Below are 20,056 nucleotides of genomic sequence, written 5' to 3'. Positions count from 1 at the left end.
GAATCCCCATCTTTGCCCAAGAATTCTGGCTTCTGGCTGCAAAGCAAGCCTTCAGGGTCTTCCCACAGTGCCTCCCATCCCCGTCACTCTCCCACTCTCCGATCTCTCCAGGCTCCTGCCCTACTTCCTGACACTGGAGGCCCCAACTTTGGGGCCCTTCCCTGTGGATCACCTCTGATTTCTCACTGATGTACCTGGTCCCGTGCTCATCTCCTGCTCTTTTTGAATGGTTCACTTCACTTCCCTCTTCTGTTACATGTGAACTAAGTAGCAGGAGGTGGGGAGTTGAGGTGGACGATTTTCAAGGTCTCCCAGCCCTGACACTCAGGGACACTCAGAGAGTCTACCAAGGGCAAAGGCAACACAATAAGTACATGTGTGTGGGGTGTGTATGAAATAGTTAAGGTGCGGTGCCTGTCCTCAAGGAGTTTCTAGTTGAGTTGATCTGATGCCTACCTAAAAAGCTTCTGATGACTGAAGGAAGATATCCCATAAGTGAGGTGCATAAATTTATCAGAATTCCCTAGAATTCCAAGGAAACGAGAGATGCCTTCTGGAGGCAGAAGGGATTGGTTAAGGAATAAAACAGTATGCCCAGGCTCCTTCCCAAGGCTGGTGGTACAGATGCCTTTGGCCTCCTGCCCCAAAGTATCCTAGTTATCTGCGCAGTCCCAATCCCAATGGGTAAGCCATCCCCTACCAGGTATCCTGCTAGAACGGAAATCTGTCCGTGGACCCCCAGACTCATACCCTTTGAATTGGTGCCCTTCCTTAAATCTTTTTGCCTTCTTGATCACACTGTTAGTAACATTTACTGTTAATGTTAGTAATGCATTTATTATTATTATGACTTTTTGCTAGGCACAGTGCTGAGCACTTCCCATGCATCATCTCACTTGTTTCTCACAACAGCATTTTAGGTGGCTGTGAATATGACTATTAACCCAGTTTACAGATGGGGAAATGAGGACGAGAAGTTGAGTGACCCATCTTAAGACCCATGGGTAGGGGCGCCTGGGTGGCACAGCGGTTAAGCATCTGCCTTCGGCTCAGGGCGTGATCTCAGCATTATGGGATCGAGCCCCACATCAGGCTCCTCCGCTATGAGCCTGCTTCTTCCTCTCCCACTCCCCCTGCTTGTGTTCCCTCTCTCGCTGGCTGTGTCTATCTCTGTCAAATAAATAAATAAAATCTTAAAAAAAAAAAAAAGACCCATGGGTAATCAGAAACAGAGACATATTTGAACTCAGGTTTCTTCCCATTTATACCTCCTACTTATTGCATAAATGGGAGACCTTAACTAGACTGAAGCACAGAAATCCTGAAGCAGAGAGCAGCAGGAGGAGAAAGGGACATGGCAGGAGCCATGACTGGGAGTATGGATAAGGGCGAAAAGTACAGTCTGAGCAGCCAAGGTTAAGGCTGGAAAAGCTCTCCCTGAGAGCCTGGGTGTCCGGGTTGGCATGACCAAGCACTACGAGCAAACAGAAGGAGAACCTGCAAAGATGGAGTCTTTCAAGGAACCCCACGTGGGCCGTGCTGGGAGCTTGAACAGAAGGCCTTCCAAGGCAGTTCTCGCTTTGTAACCCTGGGATTCTGTGAGCTCTGGGTGTAGCTTTTAGTGCTGGACCTCATTCTGGTCATCTCTCTGGTCACTGAATTCCATCTTTTCCCAGCTGCAAAGAGGGGGGCAGGCGCATTGTGGTTAGAGAGCACCCTAGGCCCTCGGACTGCGTGGGTTTTAGTTTTGGTTTCTCCTCCACTTCTAAGCTGTGAATTTGGACAATTTATTTCTCTGAGTCTGAACATACAGGGTTTTTGGGAGCCAGCCTCAGCTTGAACCCTGAGTCCTGTAATCTTGGGCAGTTTACTTCATCCCTCATTTTCCTCATCAGTAAATAAGGAAATATAATCCCTGCCTCATAGGATCATTATGAGGATATGAGGATTAAATGAGTTAATGTTTGTAATGCATTTATAACACTGTCTGGTACATAGGTTTTTTTATATTTGTTAAATATAGCAGACAGCACAATTTCATTGTTGGCCGTTTACATGCGGGTCTTATTTACACTCCACTTGCTGTGAAGGGCAGAAAACACGTTAAACCCATGTTAAATCTGGCTCTAGCCCACTGACTGACTCCTGGTTTGGTGCTTGATAAAGTGGCTAGTTTGAAATAAACCAGGAATCAGTGGCAAGGGCAGCAGAGAGCTGTCCAGATAAGCAGATACTAAACTGCTGATTGGGTGTGTAGGGGAGGAACAGGCAGTGACTCTCCTCTTTCTGGAATGTTTGAGGGGGTCCAGAGTTTGCGTCACTGTTGGAGGACCAGGAGGCACCGACTAGAGGCTGGGAGATACCCGAAGAGGTGGGATAAACAACCCGGTGTTTCTACAAAGAGCAGGACTTTGAAGCCAGCAGTCAAAGCCAGCTCTCTTACGTGTAAAATAGGAAATGAGTATCCACTAAAATGAGAGAGCACTAGTAATGGCCATTGACTGAGCACGTTCCAGGTAGATAGGCACCAGCTAAGTATTATGACCATTCACAAATGAGGCTGGGCGAGGTTAAGCGACCTGCCCAAAGATACAGAGCAATAAAATGGAAGAGTGAATTCTGGAACACAGGTGTGTGAATCAAACTCTGCGTACGAATGGCAAAGTGACCTAGCGCAGCTAAGCGCGGTTCAAATGATAACGGCCACTTTATTCTGACAAACAGCTTATGAATAACAGCAACACTAGGAGAACAGGGTGGCTCTCGAACGCCACCGCGGGTACACACGCCACGCGCTGCCCGAAAGTCCCGCCGCCTTTCCGCGCTTACGTGCGCTCCGTGACTGCCGCTGCCGACCAGGGGCCGGCGGCCGAGACCGCATGCGCCCTGGCGCCCTCGAGCGCACCCCTCCCCCCCAGCGGCCGCGGCGATCGCACGGGGCGCATGCGCACACCTGGCGGGAGGCGGGCCGCCCCCAGCGAGTGGAAAGATTTGCTCCACCAAGTGCGCGGGAGCCGGGCGGTGGGGTGCGAGCGCGCAGGCGCGGCTGGGGCCGGGCAACGACTCCGGAATCTCGGCGAGTCCGTCTGTGTCGCACCCGGAGCCGCAGCCATGGCCGCATACAAGCTGGTGCTGATCCGGCACGGCGAGAGCGCTTGGAACCTGGAGAACCGCTTTAGCGGCTGGTACGACGCCGACCTGAGCCCTGCCGGGCACGAGGAGGCGAAGCGTGGCGGGCAGGCGCTGCGAGGTGTGGAGCGGGTCGGGCTGTGGGTGGGGGCTGCTCGGTGAGGGCCGCCTGGCTCGCCCCAGCGCCCTTCCGGAGAGGGCTGACCTTGGGCTTCAGCTCTCCAGCAATTTATTTTGTAATTGACAAAATGGGCCCAGGTTGGGGGGGGGGGGTCGACTTGCTCAAGGTCATGCAGTGGAGTGAGGGACCGCGCCGGGAAGAGGACCACGGGCGGTCGCCCCATCACCCACTGCGTTCTCCACGACACCACCTTGCGAAATTCTCCCATTTTCTAGTCTGAGCATTTAGTAACTCGGGGACGGGTTATTACATTGGATGCCCTGTGTCTTCCAGCAGCCGTAACCAAGCCTTTTCAAGAGGTCGCTGCGGATCCTAGTGAAGCGTCAGGCCACACGCTTGTCCCTGGCTGTGGGGGAGTAACGTGGTCCCGGGGGGCCCAACGGGCCTCAGAAACCCACGTGCTTATGTAGGCCTTTGCTGTTCAGCAGCATCGCACAAATCCTGTGTCCAAACTTCATCTTCAGATGTAGTTGAGCGAAGGAATGAATGAAGGATTTGAGTTCATCCTGTGCACGATTCCATAAAGAAGACAGATTGTATCCCCCTCTTTTCTATGCTCCCTGGCTCTCTTTTATAGTTGGGAAAAGTGAGGATTGCATAGATGACTTGTTCAAGGTCGTATCTTTTTATTCGTAGTCCATCCCGCTTGCTCCAGTTCTGGGTTGAGTAACAGGTAGACTCTGGGCAAAGGTGGAAGAGGCAGTGAGATCAACTCACCTACCCGGGCTTGCCCCCGCTGGGTGTGTGTGGGGGGGGTGGGGGGGGGGAGTGGCTCTCTGTGGTTTTGGAATGCTTTTTATAAGGAGGCATTCTCAGCAACTCGGAGAATCTCTGTGGTCTGAGAAGGTTCTTCTATTGATGATTAGGGCAGATCCTGCCCTGCTCCCTTCTAACTTCTGGCCATAGAAGCAGCCATTTAAAAGGGTCATTGATGCTGGATGTGGAAGAGGTATTTAGCCTCAGGTTACTCTAGCTTCTTGCCTTCACTGTAGGTGCTTTGAAAAGAAGCAAAGGTTTGGAAGTGTGGGAAATGTAATCCTGCTGGCTGTGTGTTTGAATGCTTTGGGATGGCCTGGTGTGACTGACATTAGGAGAGGCTGGGAAAGGGAAAGTGCTGGTAAAAGAGGCCATTTTCTCTCCTGTCTGGCAGGAAGAACTGTATGGGTCTGTGGTGGTTTGCTGAGGACTAGCCCAGGACAAAGATAATTGCAGCTGTACCCTAAAAGACTGATCAAATGGTCAAACTTGTAATTTCTTTTTAACAGACCCTATTTCAGTTTTTTTTTAACGCTTATTTTTAGTAATCTCTACACCCAACGTGGGGCTCAAACTCATGACCCCAAGATCAAGAGCCACATGCTCTTGTGACTAAGCCAGCCAGGCACCCCCCCCATTTCAGTTTTTAAGTAAATGTTGGTAGCATTAGTTAGAAAAATCTCATTTAAAAATCTTAATATCTGTTATGGGCATCACAAATGATTATATTAAAAAAGGCTAAAAGCAGAAATCTGAGTGAAGACCATTTTGAATAATAATCTAAAGTAAGTATATTAAATCTTTGAGAGCTTTAAATCACAGTAGGGTTTATAAACTCTTGAATCGTTTTAGGAGAAAGCCAGTGAGAACTGAGTTTCCCCATGCAGTCTTACCTCTGGGGGAGGATGAGGTCCACACCACACCGTTTACCCCATCTCTGGGAGTGGCCTAGGCTATGCTTTTTTTTAATGGGCAGGTTAAAGGAAGAGCCCTGAGGGGATCTACTTTTCTCCTTGGGGGACCTATTTGTATATGCAACGGGAGGCACTCCATTGCAAGTGGAAATAATTGCAGTGAAACAGCCAGTAGCTTTGCAGCATGGGAGATGAGGCTTGCACTATGGATGGTTGCCTCCTGGTGACTCAGCCTTTATTGGGGAGCCATTCCTCCCCTTAGAGTTAGGGAGGAGATGGTAATGGAGTCTACTAGGACTTGTCCTGCAGCTCAGTGATGAGATTTGTCATCTTTTCCCTTGTGGGTAGTGCAGTGATGGGTTTCCTGGTGATTAATTCTCCCTTCCCCCATCAGCATAGTTCTTATTGGCCTCTTTCTCGTTGAATGACTGGCAGAATTCACTTCACATTGCATTAATTACTTTTGGCAACCTCAGTATAAAGCAATACCCAGGAAAGTTTGTGCTGAATTTCGAAAAGGGCCTTTAGCCTCATGGAGGAAAACACTACATAAAGAAAGGGCCATCTCCTTATTAAAGTGGGAGGGGGGGATAATCTTTCATGAAATATGAATTGTTGAAACCTGTTGGTTGGGGCAGTATAACTCTTGATTACCACCCCTTGATAACTACTGTGTATGGAGGAGAGATTCATTTATAAATGAATCAGTGCACAGCATTTGCTCTTTTTGCTCTTTCCGGGGAGTGGCTTCTCCTAAACTTGGTCTAGCCATTGACCTAAGTAGGTACAGGCTGGCACTTGACTATAGCAGAAAGAAACTGGATTGAGAGATTGTGATGTGATTTCCACTCCATAGTGAAAATATTATTTTAGGCAACAAACTGAAGTTTTAATCAGCATCCTCTAAGAGCTCTTGCTGTGTCCTGATTGTTGGGGGCTTAAAATCCACTTCCCCTAGACAAGAAGTTAGGACTGAAATATATTAGTAATTATTGGTCAGAAGTGACTGTTTTAACTAAAATACAAACATCCAGATCCTTAGGGATTAGGAAAATAATGGAGGGAGCTAGAGATAGTGGTTTTGAGTTGGATTTTGGAGTCACACGGCCTGGGTTTTAATCTCTCACATGTAAGCTGTGACCTTGAATGATTTGCTTAACTCCTCTAGCATGGGTTGCAAGGACTGTTATCAGGACAAAACACTACGAAACAGTCCGGTGCTTGACAGGTGGTAAGCTCTCTATAAATACTGGCTATTATTATTTACTAAGGGATTTGAAGTTTTTAAGCATCCTTTTCTTGAAAGAATTGAGCAGAAATAAGTTCTTAAAATGGGCTTAAGCACAGCACTCTGGGGTTTAGGATAAGCCACACAGATGGCACAGATTAGTTACTTGACAATATGTTTAGGTCTTGGGTTAGATGAATTATTGGGAAACCACTGGGAGGTATGTTGTCAGCTATAACATAAATCAACAAATTTTATCTTCCGTGAAGGTGCAATATTGTCTTTCCTGCTAGAGTATACAAACTAGTTAAATTTATATGAGAAAATTCTGGTTCCAGAGTGGACCTGATTAACTTACCACTTTGAACTTACGATTCCCAGATGCTGGCTATGAGTTTGACATCTGCTTCACCTCAGTGCAGAAGAGAGCAATTCGGACTCTCTGGACAGTGCTGGATGCCATTGACCAAATGTGGCTGCCAGTAGTGAGGACTTGGCGCCTCAATGAGCGGCACTATGGAGGTCTGACTGGCCTTAATAAAGCAGAAACTGCTGCCAAGCATGGCGAGGCCCAGGTGAAGATCTGGAGGCGTTCCTATGATGTCCCACCACCTCCAATGGAACCTGACCATCCCTTCTACAGCAACATCAGTAAGGTATGGACTAATGGGGGTTTGGCTCACTCCACTTAGGACCACGGGTTAGGGTCCTGGGCCTCACTTTTTCTTAGCTTTTTATTAGTGTCTGCCTAGTCCCATTGAGTTTATAATTTATGATAAATAGTTAATTGTTTTAATTCCCCTTTTCCAAGGAATGACCACTTGTTAAAAGATTTAGTTGATAGTTATTTATCTAAGAATATATCTCCTTTTTTTATTTCACTGACATACTTTATAAAACCCATCCATAGTTGTAGGGCCTTCCTAAGCCAAGTGCAAGATTAATTGAATTGGGAAGAGCATTGTGCCTACCTTTTCCCCCTTCTTTTCTAAGTTTCTTTTGAATAGTTAATCTTCCTAATAGTAATGGTGGTAGGAAGAGCAGCAAGATAATAATTATCCCCTTTGCCAAGTTTTCACCTCTATTCTGTGCCTTGGTGAGAGACTTTCATCCATCACTTTGACTTAGGGGATGAGAAGTGGGCAGAATAGATGTTAACTACTACTAATTGGTGAGTTTGGAATTTTTTTTTTTGTTTAGGATCGAAGGTATGCAGACCTCACTGAAGATCAGCTTCCCTCCTGTGAGAGTCTGAAGGACACAATTGCCAGAGCTCTGCCCTTTTGGAATGAAGAAATAGTTCCCCAGATCAAGGAGGGGAAACGAGTACTGATTGCAGCCCATGGCAACAGCCTTCGGGGCATTGTCAAGCATCTGGAGGGTATGGAGATTTTTCAGGGGAACACTCAAGGAGGGATACAGCAAAATTGCCACTAATCAGGGACTTACTTCATGCAAAGGAGACCTTCAGGAAAAGGCCAGACATATTGAGAACCTTGGAGATAGTCTAGATTGACTCCTAGTCACCCGCTACCTGTTTCCTCAAAGCATTGTAAACAGACTTGTTGGTTGCTTATTATACATGCAGAACTTCAGGTCCCCCTTCAGACCCGATGCAGAAGCTGCATCTATTTCCCACGTGATTCTCATACACATTATAGTTTGAGATGCTCGCCTTTAGATTAGAACTGCCAGTTGAAACTACTGATAAAATCTCCTTAATCACAGCTTGGTACAACTTCACACACGAATCTCAATTTGCCTGAAGGCCTAGAGGCACAGATTGCTGATTTTTGGCAGGCTGGATGGACTACATAGGACATTTGAGATGTGTATGGTCCTGCTTCGCTGTGGTTTCCAAACCCTACTTTGGGGGAGAGAACCATGGCACACACCTTTTATACTTTTTTCTTGCTTTTCAGTGGCTGAGAAGTATTGGGGGCATTCTTTGGGTGACTTATCTGTAATACAGATCATTGTTATTACAAATATCAGAAAGGGTGTCTCGTTTTAATTCCTACTGAAGTCCTTTGTCATCTGCAGGGGTGACGTGGATTTGTGTCTTGCTTGGCTAATCATGGTGTGTATTTTCAGGTCTTTCCGAAGAGGCTATCATGGAGCTGAACCTGCCAACAGGTATTCCCATGGTCTATGAACTGGACAAGAACTTGAAGCCCATCAAGCCCATGCAGTTCCTGGGGGATGAAGAGACCGTGCGTAAAGCCATGGAAGCTGTGGCTGCCCAGGGCAAGGCCAAAAAGTGAAGGCAAGCAGGCAGACTACCTTCCCAAGGATACCCTCCCTGCCCATCCCATTCCTCCGCACTTCTTCCCTGCACATGTCACACTGACCACATCTGTAGGCATCTTAAGTTTTAGTTGCAGATGGAGACCAGTGGTTCCTAATTTCATTTAGCCATTTTGTTTCTTGCACCCACTTCCTTCATATATTCTAGTCAGAATGGCACTTCTGGGGCATGGGTTCTCAGTCCAAGCTGGGAGAAGACTCTGATCCAAGAGTAGAGAATTAGTAACGTTGGGGTTTTTGCTACTGCTTTATTACTAAGGACCTGCTTGAGTTGGAGATAGGAAGGAACCATGCTAGGTATGACCAGTGAGAAGCAAGAGAGCCTATGGGTGTTCCCAGGAGCAAGTCCTATACTACTCTGTAGTCAGGTGGGGCATGGGGCTCTAGTCATTCCAGTGGAAGATGAATGTAACCTGCATGGTGATTAAAACAGTCATTTTCCCTCTGACCCCAGAGAGTTGGCTCCAGAAGATTGGGATCAATCTGAATGTTTTACATGTTGCATTTACTTTTACAAGAAAAAAAAAGTACACACACACACATACATATATATATATATAAAATACAAAACAAAAACCCTTCTGGGGTTTCCAGTGGCGGTTGAAATATTCCCACATGTGATTATCCAAAAATAAGCCATTCCTCACACCAATGTGGGATAAACTTCTTGACTTCTGAGGCCTAGGAGTTCATCCTGCTGTGTGTTTTAGAATCCTCCCCCTGCCTTAATGTTTTATGGCAGTGAGATGCCTCTTGATCATGTCCAAGTTTGTCTTTCACTGTATCTGTTTCTGATTATGTTCCAGTTGCTTGGCCCTGCCATGGGCCCAGTACTCATTTTGAGCGTAACTGTACTAAATCTTTTTTCCAGATCAGTATAATAAAGGAGTGATGTGCAATACCTTCTGTGTGATGTAGTGATACCTCTTGTGTGAGGCCAGCTTGAACATTAAACTTGAAATGTCCCTCGTTACCCAAGTCCTTGTATGACAGAATAAGAGCTTTAGGACAACCAGTCAGTTTACATAGCCTGGTCCAAAGATGGTGTATCTTACTAGGTTTTCCATCTTAGATTGGGGAGTGGAGCTGAGGTGGGGGTGGGCAGGTTGTCTTGGCTGAGCTCTCCATTCCTATTGCCTCTACAGCTCTTGCTCAGTGATGCTGGTTACTGAATACCCCTTGAGTGGAAAGTCAAATTTTGAAACCCCGTTATGCCTTTTGAGTAAGGTAAAGGCTTGTTTACCTTAAAAAGCTAATCTTTTTCTGTTAGAAATCTGTAAACTTGATTCACACTTCTCATTCTCAGAAATTACACATAAGCTTATAAAATGATGGAAGAGAAAAGGAGTATGATTATATTATGTATGTAATTAGGAAGGGACATGGCTCACATTTACCCTTTCTCTAAGGCCTTTGAAAAGGTCGTCGGATCATGAGAGAGCCTACAAGGCAAGAGAAGGCTCTTACTGCCTTTCTTCTAGGAGGAGGAAGTAACGCCCTCCATCTGTGAAGCTCTCACGAAGCTCCTGTGTGCCAGCCATCGGGTGAAGCACGTTATATACGGTCTCTAATGTTCACCACCTCTGAAAGGGCTGGTATCCCCAGTTTACAGAAGAAACAGGCTGAAAGAGCTGCAGAAACTGGCCAAATATATGCTACCAAGTACTGGAACCCAGAGGAAAGATGTTCAACTAAAAGTCCTTATTCTAAATTTAAATGCTTCCAATCATCTTGCTTCTCTAGTTTTTCACTTGATCTGTACAGTAACCCTAGGATGAGCTTTAGTAATTTAAATCTCCAACAGTCTGGTGGAATGTTAAATTTACCCAGCCTATACTGAATCTTAGACCAAAAAAAGTTGATAATTTTCTTTGATCAAGGCTCTTCACCCCAAAGTCAGACTGGATCAGCTCAGATTACTTACTGTATGTCCTGACATCACCTGAGTTTATGGCAGTCTTCACTCGTGGACTAGAACTCTTTTTTTTTTTTTTTTTTAAAGATTTTATTTATTTATTTGACAGAGACAGAGACAGCCAGCGAGAAAGGGAACACAAGCAGGGGGAGCGGGAGAGGAAGAAGCAGGCTCATAGCGGAGGAGCCTGATGTGGGGCTCGATCCCACAACGCCGGGATCACGCTCTGAGCCGAAGGCAGGCGCTTAACCACTGTGCCACCCAGGCGCCCCATAGAACTCTTACGGGCAGAAAAGTAACAGAAAGGAGCGCCTGGGTGGCTCAGTCATTAAGCGTCTGCCTTTGGCTCAGGGTGTGATCCTGGTGTTCTGGGATCGAGCCCCACGTCAGGCTCATCCTCTGGGAGCCTGCTTCTTCCTCTCCCACTCCCCCTGCTTGTGTTCCCCTCTCACTCGCTGTCTCTCTGTCAAATAAATAAATAAAATCTTAAAAAAAAAAAAAAAACGTAACAGAAAGCCTGCATTATTTACCACACCAGTAGGAGGCCAACAACTACTATCCTTCTAAGACGTGCTTAGCTAGGGTAGCTAGCTAAGCATAATCACCTGCGGGGCGGGGCGGAACCCTTTGTAGGCAGTTTTAAAGTTCACCTCACCCAGGCTGACAATCACTATTCCAAGGCACAGAAACAATATCCTCCTTGTCTCCAGAACCATTTGTAGATGAGAAGATACCATCACTAAACGTCACTATTTGGGCATAGCTGTTAGGTCAGCTATGAGAACACTCAAAAAAAATTTCATTGTGCTTTTGCTATGTTTAGTCACAAGACCAGGTACCAGAGATTCAAAGACAGAATCCTGCCCTAAAAGCTCAGGCTAGTAGGGGAGGCAGGCACATAAACTTAACTTGTAACACGCTGGGATCACGCCCTGAGCCGAAGGCAGACGCTTAATGACCTAGCCACCCAGGTGCCCCATATCCAGCTGTTTCAAATGCTCTTCTTTATGACACTATTAGAATGTGTATTTGTTTACGTATCACCTGTCTTTCCACCTTAGAATGTAAGCTCTACAAGGAAAGGATTCTATCGTGTTCACTGCTTTATCTTCTAGTTCTTCGAACAGTGTGGGGAGAGTAATTGCTCAGTATATATTTATTGAATGATGTCCCAACAAGCACTCGATTAATGAACCATTGTCAATTTGGAGAGCCTCTAATTTCATGCCCAAGGTTCTAGTCAATACTTAGAAAAAGGAGAAACTATGGTACAAAAGAATGAATTTGGGCTTTACATTAAGACAGATCTAGGTTTGAATAATACTCTGCCACTTGATGTCTGTGACTTAGGGCAGGTTAACTAATTTTTCTAAGCCTTAATTTCTCTGTAAAATGCAGAAATGATTAGTACATTCCAGGGCTACTGGGAAGTTCAGAGATAAATAAGTAGAGTGGCTAACACTGTACAGAGAATCAATTGGTAGCATCTTCCTGCAAGGCAACATGGGAAAATCTAACCAAAATTTAAAAAGTATACATTCTTTGACCCAGCATTCCACTTTTAGGAATCTGCTTTGCCATAGAACCTAGGCATGCACAATGATACATAATACAGGAGTTTTCTCTGTGGCACTGCCTATAAGAGAAAAATCTATAAAGTCTAAAACCTCTACCAGTAAGGAGACTGCTTAAACAAACTACATCAAAGTGTCTAAAATAAAGCCTGGATTTTGACAGATACTTGATAGAAGGCAACAAGATCTATAATAACAATAACATATAATAATACTGGCATGTACTGGAACTTTGGCATTTCTTCCTTACAATAACCATATGAGATCATACTATTCCAGACAAGGAAACAGACTTAAACAGAAATAACTTACACTACTATCGAGGTTCAACATCCTGATTATTTTAGTATATTATAATTTGCTCAATGTCACCATTGGGGGAAAATGGGCAAGGTGTACAAGGAATCTCTGTATTATTTCTTCAAACTGCATGTGGAGCTACAATGATCTCAATCCTATTTTCTCGGAAAAAAACAACCTAACCTATTCAAGGCTAGCAGCTAGAGGATATAAACCCAGGCAGGCTGACTCTGGAGTTCACCTGTAACCACTGTCACTACACATAAAAGATATGGGCTCCTTGAAGAACATCTCAAGAACTGACATCTCTAATTCTTTCCTTCCATTCCCTCGGCAGCTTCTCCATACTTAACCCTCATCCCTTCCTCATCCCCAAACTTGCATGTTCACTCCTGCTTCTGCACTTTGCTCACACTTCTCTGTCTGCCTTGAATATCTTCATTCCACTTAGCTAAGTTCTTCAATTCCTTTTACTTCACAGCATAGATCCTCCCCTGCTCACCTCACATGAGAGTGCTCTGTCCCTCTTTTCAGTTCATATTTAATGAATACTTCCCAGGGTACCCGCTAAATCAGTAATACTATGTTCACCTAATAACTTTCAGAACTACTCGCATGCACCCCAAATCACGTGTTCTATAATTTTCACTAACCTGTAATCTCTCTAAATGAGATATATATATATATATAAAGTGCTTGACCTAATGCCTGGCACATAGTATGTAACTCAATAAGTGGAAGCTTAAAACAACATAAAAAATATAAAACAGATTGGAGATTAGGCTTTCCAGATAAGCAAGCACTTGACACATGTCAGTTAACAGGTGTCAGCAACCAGACAAACCCCTGCTCTAAATGTCATGATGGGGGCGCCTGGGTGGCTCAGTCATTAAGCGTCTGCCTTCGGCTCAGGACGTGATCCCAGCGTTCTGGGATTGAGCCCCACATCAGTTTCCTCCGCTGGGAGCCTGCTTCTTCCTCTCCCACTCCCCCTGTGTTCCCTCTCTCGCTGGCTGTCTCTCTGTCAAATAAATAAAATCTTAAAAATAAATAAATAAATAAAATAAATGTATGTCATGATGCTTTTTAGATTCCCCTCCCTACTCAAGACAACAGAAACCATAAAATCCTCTTAGTAAAAATGTTTTCTTTGTCACTGCAAAAAATATGTATTTGTAAGACTGTTAGAAGGAACAGGCTATTTCCAACATTATAGTTTGTTGGCACGTCCAAAAGAGAAATTGGTCACTCGAGAATGAAATCCACTGAAAGGTTCATAAGAAAAATATTCCACCTACAGCATAAGTTGCTGGCAGATTTTTCTAAAGGTGGTTGTTGGCCAACCCCAAGTGTCTGAATAAAGACAATAGCATCTTGATGTTGGGTTCATACATGTACTCTTAGAAACGGCTTACCCCTCTCCATGGGGTAAAATGTGGCTTCTTAGGTCTGCAAGAATTCAGGCTGTACTCGGGCTACTTTCCGGAATTCTTTAGTGTGGGTCTTAGGGCACTGCATCTCACACCAGCTAATGGGAACCATCTGGACACCTGGAAGGGAAGAGCTGGTTTTGGAGCTGGGACCCCGCATGTTCACCTAAGACCCTTCCCTTTCAAGGCTGGTTATGAACTGAAGTATCACCAAGCAACCTAGTGAACCCCACCTCATACAGAAAAAGGCTTGTTTTTCCACTGACTTGTGCAGTGAGTCCCCCATTACAATTATATAAGGAGAATCATTCTAATCTCAGTAGTAAGTACTGACACTCACATTGCTGCCTAGATAATTAAAAAAAACCAAGGGTAACGAGAGAAAACAGTGGATTAATCCCAAACCATAGCTCCCAGGGAAAGGTAAGCACGTGGACACATGGACCCACTCACCTGATTCGCTGTGGGCCACGACCACCCCGAGCTCATTCTCAGCAGTGGTCAGGAGGTAGTTGGACTGTGCATCACCCAGGGAGATCTAGTCACACAACACTGGTAAAGGAAAATGACGGGTGATAAGTCTTCCCTCCCATAGCCACCTGAGTTGTTTTCTACTTCTATTTCTTGTTTTGACAAAGGACCACAAGACTGCTAGGAATAAAGGATACCACTTTGGCCAAGACAATGTCACCTGGGCGGAAACTCTTATAAATCTCAACCTGTAAAAAAAGAACAGGATTGTTAAGTAATGGCTCTAAATCAGATCTACATGAAACTATTACCCCTCTGGTAGAACCAATCTACTTTTTAACCCCACAGGGTGGAAGTCATCATTAGTCAAGCCAATCAACAACTTTTATTGCTTCTACAGCATCATCATATGAATGAAAGATTTTTAATTCAGTAACCTGATCAAGAATCTGACTTGGACAAATGTTACTATAGTTGGCTCTGAAAGGATCCAGAGTAAATCTGAGGGAACAGCAAGAAATAAACACTTGGCTTAAATGCAAGGAGTAAACTAATCCCCTTCTGGTCAACAGTGAACAAAAATTCTAGGGAAAGGAGAAAGACAGGTGAATTCCACACTTTCCAGTAGGAAACACCTTACAATTCCTTGGATCTTTGGATCTACATTCCCACAGATGTTTGAAATTTACTGAAATAATTTAAAAGGATCAAGATTCCTAAAATCATAAGGAAAAAAAAAGAAAAAGGACCAACCAACAACCTTGTCTTTTTCAGTAGCTCGGACATCTTCCTTGCTATAAAAAAGTAGTAACAGAAAGATTAATTATTGGTGAGAAAGAATTATTCTGCAGAATCATAGCAGACAAAGAGCTACAAGAGTAGAGAGAACAAATCATAACTGGGACCCAAATGCCACGCAGAGAAGTGGGGTAGAGAAGCATTCCAAGTCCTCGTCCGGAGGAGAAAAACACATTTCCATTCTTGGGTCACACAGAGCAGCAGTATCAATACCTCTGACTAGAGAAAAGCAGATCAAATTTGGCAGGAAAAAATAAGGAACTTTGCTGCCTTAGAAGAGCTTGAACAGAGGCACTATAGAACCACATGGAATCCTGAGGGTGGAAAGGGCCTCAGAAGTTAAATTATCTAGCTCACAAGAATTGTTTGTCCCTTCTCAAAGAACCTACAGGAAAAAAAAAATCTACCATTTCACCCACTAACCATTTTTTAAAATATTTTTTTAAGATTTATTTATCTATCTTAGAGAGACAGAGAGAAAGAGACAGCAAACACGCATGTGGGGGGGGGGGAGTATGCACTCTATTTTACAGAGGAAGAGAATCTCAAGCAGACTCCCTGCTGAGCGCAGAGCCCAACACGGGCTCAGTCTCATGACCCATGAGATCATGACCTGAGTTGAAATGGCAAATCGGTTGCTCAATCAACTGAGCCACTCAGGAGCCCCCAAGATTTTATTTTTAAGTAATCTCTATACCCAATGTGGGCGCTGAACTCACAACCTCAAGATCAAGACTTGTGCATGCTTTACTGACTGAGCCAGGCAGGTGCCCCTCACCCACTAACCTTTTTAATGTCTTAAAATCCTTGGGTTTAAACTATATTAAATTAAAGAAAGGAAGATACTTCCTAAAATGGCTTCTACTTTGTTTCGTATAAATCATCCTGCATCACTAGTCTCCAGCTTAGCTCAATTCTTTTCATTTTATTTTAAAGCCCAATCTTGTCAATATTTTCCTTTTGTTCTAGCTCATACATTATAACATTTCCTTTGGACACTACCTGGACAGAATCAAAACATAAAAAGGAGACCCAGAGAGGCAGGTATAGGAACTGTAATTGTTCCTAAAAATTCTAGTTCCCTGTTCTATCCTAATCTCATTCCAAGTGCTGAGGCAAAGGCAAAGACAGGAATACTTCTTACCGGATAGTTCCTCGGAAAGAATTCTTAAGTGGTGTGGACCCTACATATAGGATGTGCACTTTGGCAAAGCGTGAATTGATGCTAGAGACCTGTGGAACAGAGAAAAGATCCGCATTAGAGTAGTAGCAGTTGTCAGCTCAAGGAGACAGCAAGAAAGTCAGAATTACCAGGATTTTAGTCCAAGCAACCCTACTAATTATAGAATTTCAGACAAGTTAACTCCTACTTAACACTGCATAAATGATATATGTCAAGTGGAATGAGAGTTAACTCTGGCAACCTAATAAAGTTACTGTGGACATCCAATGAAATAATATGGAATAGATCTTGAAAAATAGAGAGGCCAAACATAAACAGACTCAGGGCATTACAGCAAATCTGGACCTTTAACAGATGTTGCTAAGAGCCCTGAAGAGTGGACAGAATTTAAATGTACATTTCAGCCACTGCATAATATTTGGATCACTGCCTTTTCAGTTATTTTGAGAATAACACACAGATTTTCTGCTGGGACAATTTATAAAGAGAGCAACTAAGAGCTACAAGTTAATTTAACCTGGCAGAAGGTGGGATGGGCAGGGAGTAAGGATATATTACATTTATCGATCAGTACAGCCTTAATTTGTACTTCCCCTAAAACACCCTAAAAGATGAAATTTAACAGGAATGCTAGAATATAAGGTCTTTTGCTTCTCTGCAGAATAAGATCTCAGCTTCCAGACCTTAAAAAATAGGTCTCCTTATTACCCTTTGACATCCGTTTCCCAAACCGCATACTCAGAGACTCAGCTCAGTGAAAGAACTACGTGTGCCTGAACCTTGCTGCCCTGATCACTATCCCAGAACTTCCTAGGCCAGCACAGTCCAGTAACACTGTGATGATAGAAATGTTCTGTGTTGGCCAACAGGGCAGCTGCTAACTGTATGTGAGCACTTGAAATGTAGCTAGTGGGACTGAGGAAATGAACTTTTAATTTTGTTTAATTTTAACTCATTTCTATTAAATGGCCACATATAGCTAGTGGCTACCATATTAGACAGTGCAGTTCCATAATGATCATGATTTTACCATTGAACAAGTGTCCTAAGTAGGGAGGTTAAGACCAACTTACCTTACAGGTTACAATAGCCCCCACATCTGGTAGTAATTGGGACTCTGTTTCTCTCATCACAGAAATGACAGGAAGCTATAGAGAAAACAATAAAATGTGAGATCCTGACTAAGCCTTGCATGAAGGTATCTGTGGCTTAAGAGTAATGTAGGAATGCTTTGGTCCACAGCTGAGATCACAAGGACAGGTGGACTATAGACTCATATGGGCCCAGAGCAGACAGCCTTAGAAATTTTAGGCAATAGGAAGGTCAAGGGACCATTCTTCAAGGGAAGAATGCTACTAGAAGACATAATCTAATCATTTCAGATCAGTTCTAACAAGGTTTTTGGTGGTTTTCTTGGATTTCTTGGTATATAACCATTGTCTATCATCGTGGATAACTCAACTCCTCCAAAGTTATACTACTTCCGTTTCTCACTTTATCGTACTGGCTAGAATTTCCAAATAAATGTTATATAATAACGGCCATACTTGATTTCTTCTATTTCAAGGGAATACTTGTAGTTTTCTCTTTGAGCATGGTATTGGCTGTTGGTGTAAGACAGATATATTTTTTTAAAAGATTTATTTTAGAGAGAGAGAGCGTGTGCATGCACATATGGGGAGAGGGGCAGAGGGAGAGAGAGAATCCCAAGCAGACTTCCCACTGAGGGGGTGGGGTGCACTGACACGGGGCTCAATCCCAGGACCCTGAGATCATGACTCAAGCTGAAATCCAGAGTCAAAAAAGGATGCTCAACTGACTAAGCCACTCAGGCGCCCCAAGACAGATATTTTGGAACCTCATCTTTAATTTACCCCTCCCTCGTTTACTATGCTTCAGTTTCCTGGCCTTCTTTCAGTTTCACTAACTCATTATACATCTTCCCATCTCAGAATTTGTGTTCAATCTATTCTTTCTGCCAGGACTGTGCTCTCCCCACCTACCCAATTTTCATTTATCCTTTAGATTCAGGTTAAATGTCACTTCTGCTGACTACGGTGGGTTTGTCTTTTTTTTTTTTTTTAAAGATTTTATTTATTTATTCGACAGAGATAGAGACAGCCAGTGAGAGAGGAAACACAAGCAGGGGGAGTGGGAGAGGAAGAAGCAGGCTCATAGCAGAGGAGCCTGATGTGGGGCTCGATCCCACAACGCTGGGATCACGCCCTGAGCCGAAGGCAGACGCTTAACCGCTGTGCCACCCAGGCGCCCCCTGTCTTTTACATGTTCTCATGGTAACCTGTAATATTCTTTCAAAATAGTCATCACATTTGTAGCCATACACTAATCTGAACATTTACTTGTTTACAATTTATGTCTGTGTCCCTTGATAGCAGGGACCATGTGTTTTTGGCTCATTGCCATATCTCTAGAGATCAGCATTGTGCCTGGCACATGAAAATGCTCAATAAATATTTCTATGAAATGAATAAACGTAGATATGTTAAAGACACTCCCAAAATTGACTGAATAAAAACTCTCTCATTTTACATATGAGGAAAAACTTAAAACCAGAGAGATCAAGTTTCTAACCTAAAGCAGAAACAAGGTCTAGTTAGCCAGTACCTAAATGTTCTAATTCTGAATCCTCTTTCTACTATGCTCCCTGTCTTTAAGCTGCTCCTTCAAAGACTGCTTATCTGATCCTGGGCTAATCCTGGATCAGCCTCTGGAACTACAGAGGACAGTGTTAGGCATTTAACAAACATTTATTGAGCATAGGCCCTTGTGCTTGGCACTAAAGGTACAGCCACAACGTTTGCTTTCATGGAACTTAGAGTCTAGTAAGGGGAGAGTCTAGCGGGAACATGTAACTGAATGTTTAATTATATGCAAAGAGGAGCACACGGAAGGAAAGAAATACTGTTCTTTGTGAGAGTTTAACAAAACAAAAAATAGAAGCTCACGAAACTCCTTTCACGACTAGAGGGGCTCATAGCTTCTCTGATAAAATGATACTAGAGAGGCTATCTGAAAGACAGGAATTAAACAGGCTAAGGAGATGAGCGTGCTCCAGATACCGTGTGTACAAAGACTCTGTGGTAGGAGAGAGCTGACCCCACTAGCGACAGTGAATGAAGCCGGTGTGACTAGACTGCAGAGTGAGGTGGGACTAGCAAAGCAAGATGAAACCGGAGAGGTAGGCGACATTCGGACGAGATTCAGCTCACTGCAGGGCTGAGTCGGCCTCTGCTCGTCCCCTAACTTCCTTCCCCGAGTGTCAGCAATATAATCAAGCGAGAGCAACACATCTGGTCTGTGGTGGCTAAGTGCCCAGCAGCTGACACCTCAGCAGGAAGAAACTCGGAGACCAGCTGTACTACTGCTCACGCACTAAAGACGCATCCGTAGTGCCCCTGCCTAACGACCGCGAAATCAAAAGCAGCCTAAAAGAAAGGAAGAGAAGGAGGAAATGGGAAACTGCCCCTTTACCGCGCCGTTCTCACTGCTCTTCGTCAGGCAGCCAGCAAGCGACGAAAAGATGTAGCCGTGTCGGGTGTAAGTGCCGCTGCCCGGGCTGCCCTCCTCCAAGTTACACAGACGTTCGCCTGAAAAAAACCGCTGCATCAGTCACGGGTCCCCATAAACTGTCGGCCATCCAGCCTTCCTGCCTCTATCCCATCCAGAGTTCGCTATGGGCCCCGCACACTTACCAGGAACGCAGTACCTCACGGGTGGCGCCATGACTGCCGCTGGAGGGAAACGAAGTCGACTTCTTATTGGCCAAAGTTCAGGAGCCGTCCTACAGTAAGAAACGCGCCAACTGGTGTGATTTGTCACGTGGTCTTCGGGAGCGCCTCCTCCGGGAAA

At 44.4% G+C, this 20,056-nt stretch overlaps 2 protein-coding genes across 2 annotated transcripts; one reads left to right on the top strand and one right to left on the bottom strand.

Moving 5' to 3' along the window:
* Positions 1-3,009: 3,009 nt before the first annotated feature.
* On the top strand, positions 3,010-9,416 carry PGAM1 (phosphoglycerate mutase 1). Its single transcript, XM_040624483.1, has 4 exons — positions 3,010-3,250; positions 6,590-6,864; positions 7,409-7,589; positions 8,303-9,416. Exons 1-4 carry the CDS (start codon positions 3,112-3,114, stop codon positions 8,470-8,472), a joined length of 765 nt encoding a protein of 254 aa, XP_040480417.1. The 5' UTR covers positions 3,010-3,111; the 3' UTR covers positions 8,473-9,416.
* A 4,268-nt stretch (positions 9,417-13,684) lies between these two features.
* On the bottom strand, positions 13,685-20,045 carry EXOSC1 (exosome component 1). Its single transcript, XM_008702455.2, has 8 exons — positions 19,900-20,045; positions 19,679-19,794; positions 17,260-17,334; positions 16,148-16,236; positions 14,966-14,999; positions 14,403-14,453; positions 14,188-14,272; positions 13,685-13,854 (listed from the first exon to the last, which is right to left on the bottom strand). Exons 1-8 carry the CDS (start codon positions 19,928-19,930, stop codon positions 13,748-13,750), a joined length of 588 nt encoding a protein of 195 aa, XP_008700677.1. The 5' UTR covers positions 19,931-20,045; the 3' UTR covers positions 13,685-13,747.
* Positions 20,046-20,056: the final 11 nt, after the last annotated feature.

The sequence above is a fragment of the Ursus maritimus genome, unplaced genomic scaffold, assembly GCF_017311325.1.
Source record: "Ursus maritimus isolate PB19 unplaced genomic scaffold, ASM1731132v1 scaffold_7, whole genome shotgun sequence".
NCBI classification, from domain to species: domain Eukaryota; kingdom Metazoa; phylum Chordata; class Mammalia; order Carnivora; family Ursidae; genus Ursus; species Ursus maritimus.
Note: the sequence above shows the minus strand (reverse complement) of the source record. Positions and strands in the feature narration are given on the sequence as shown.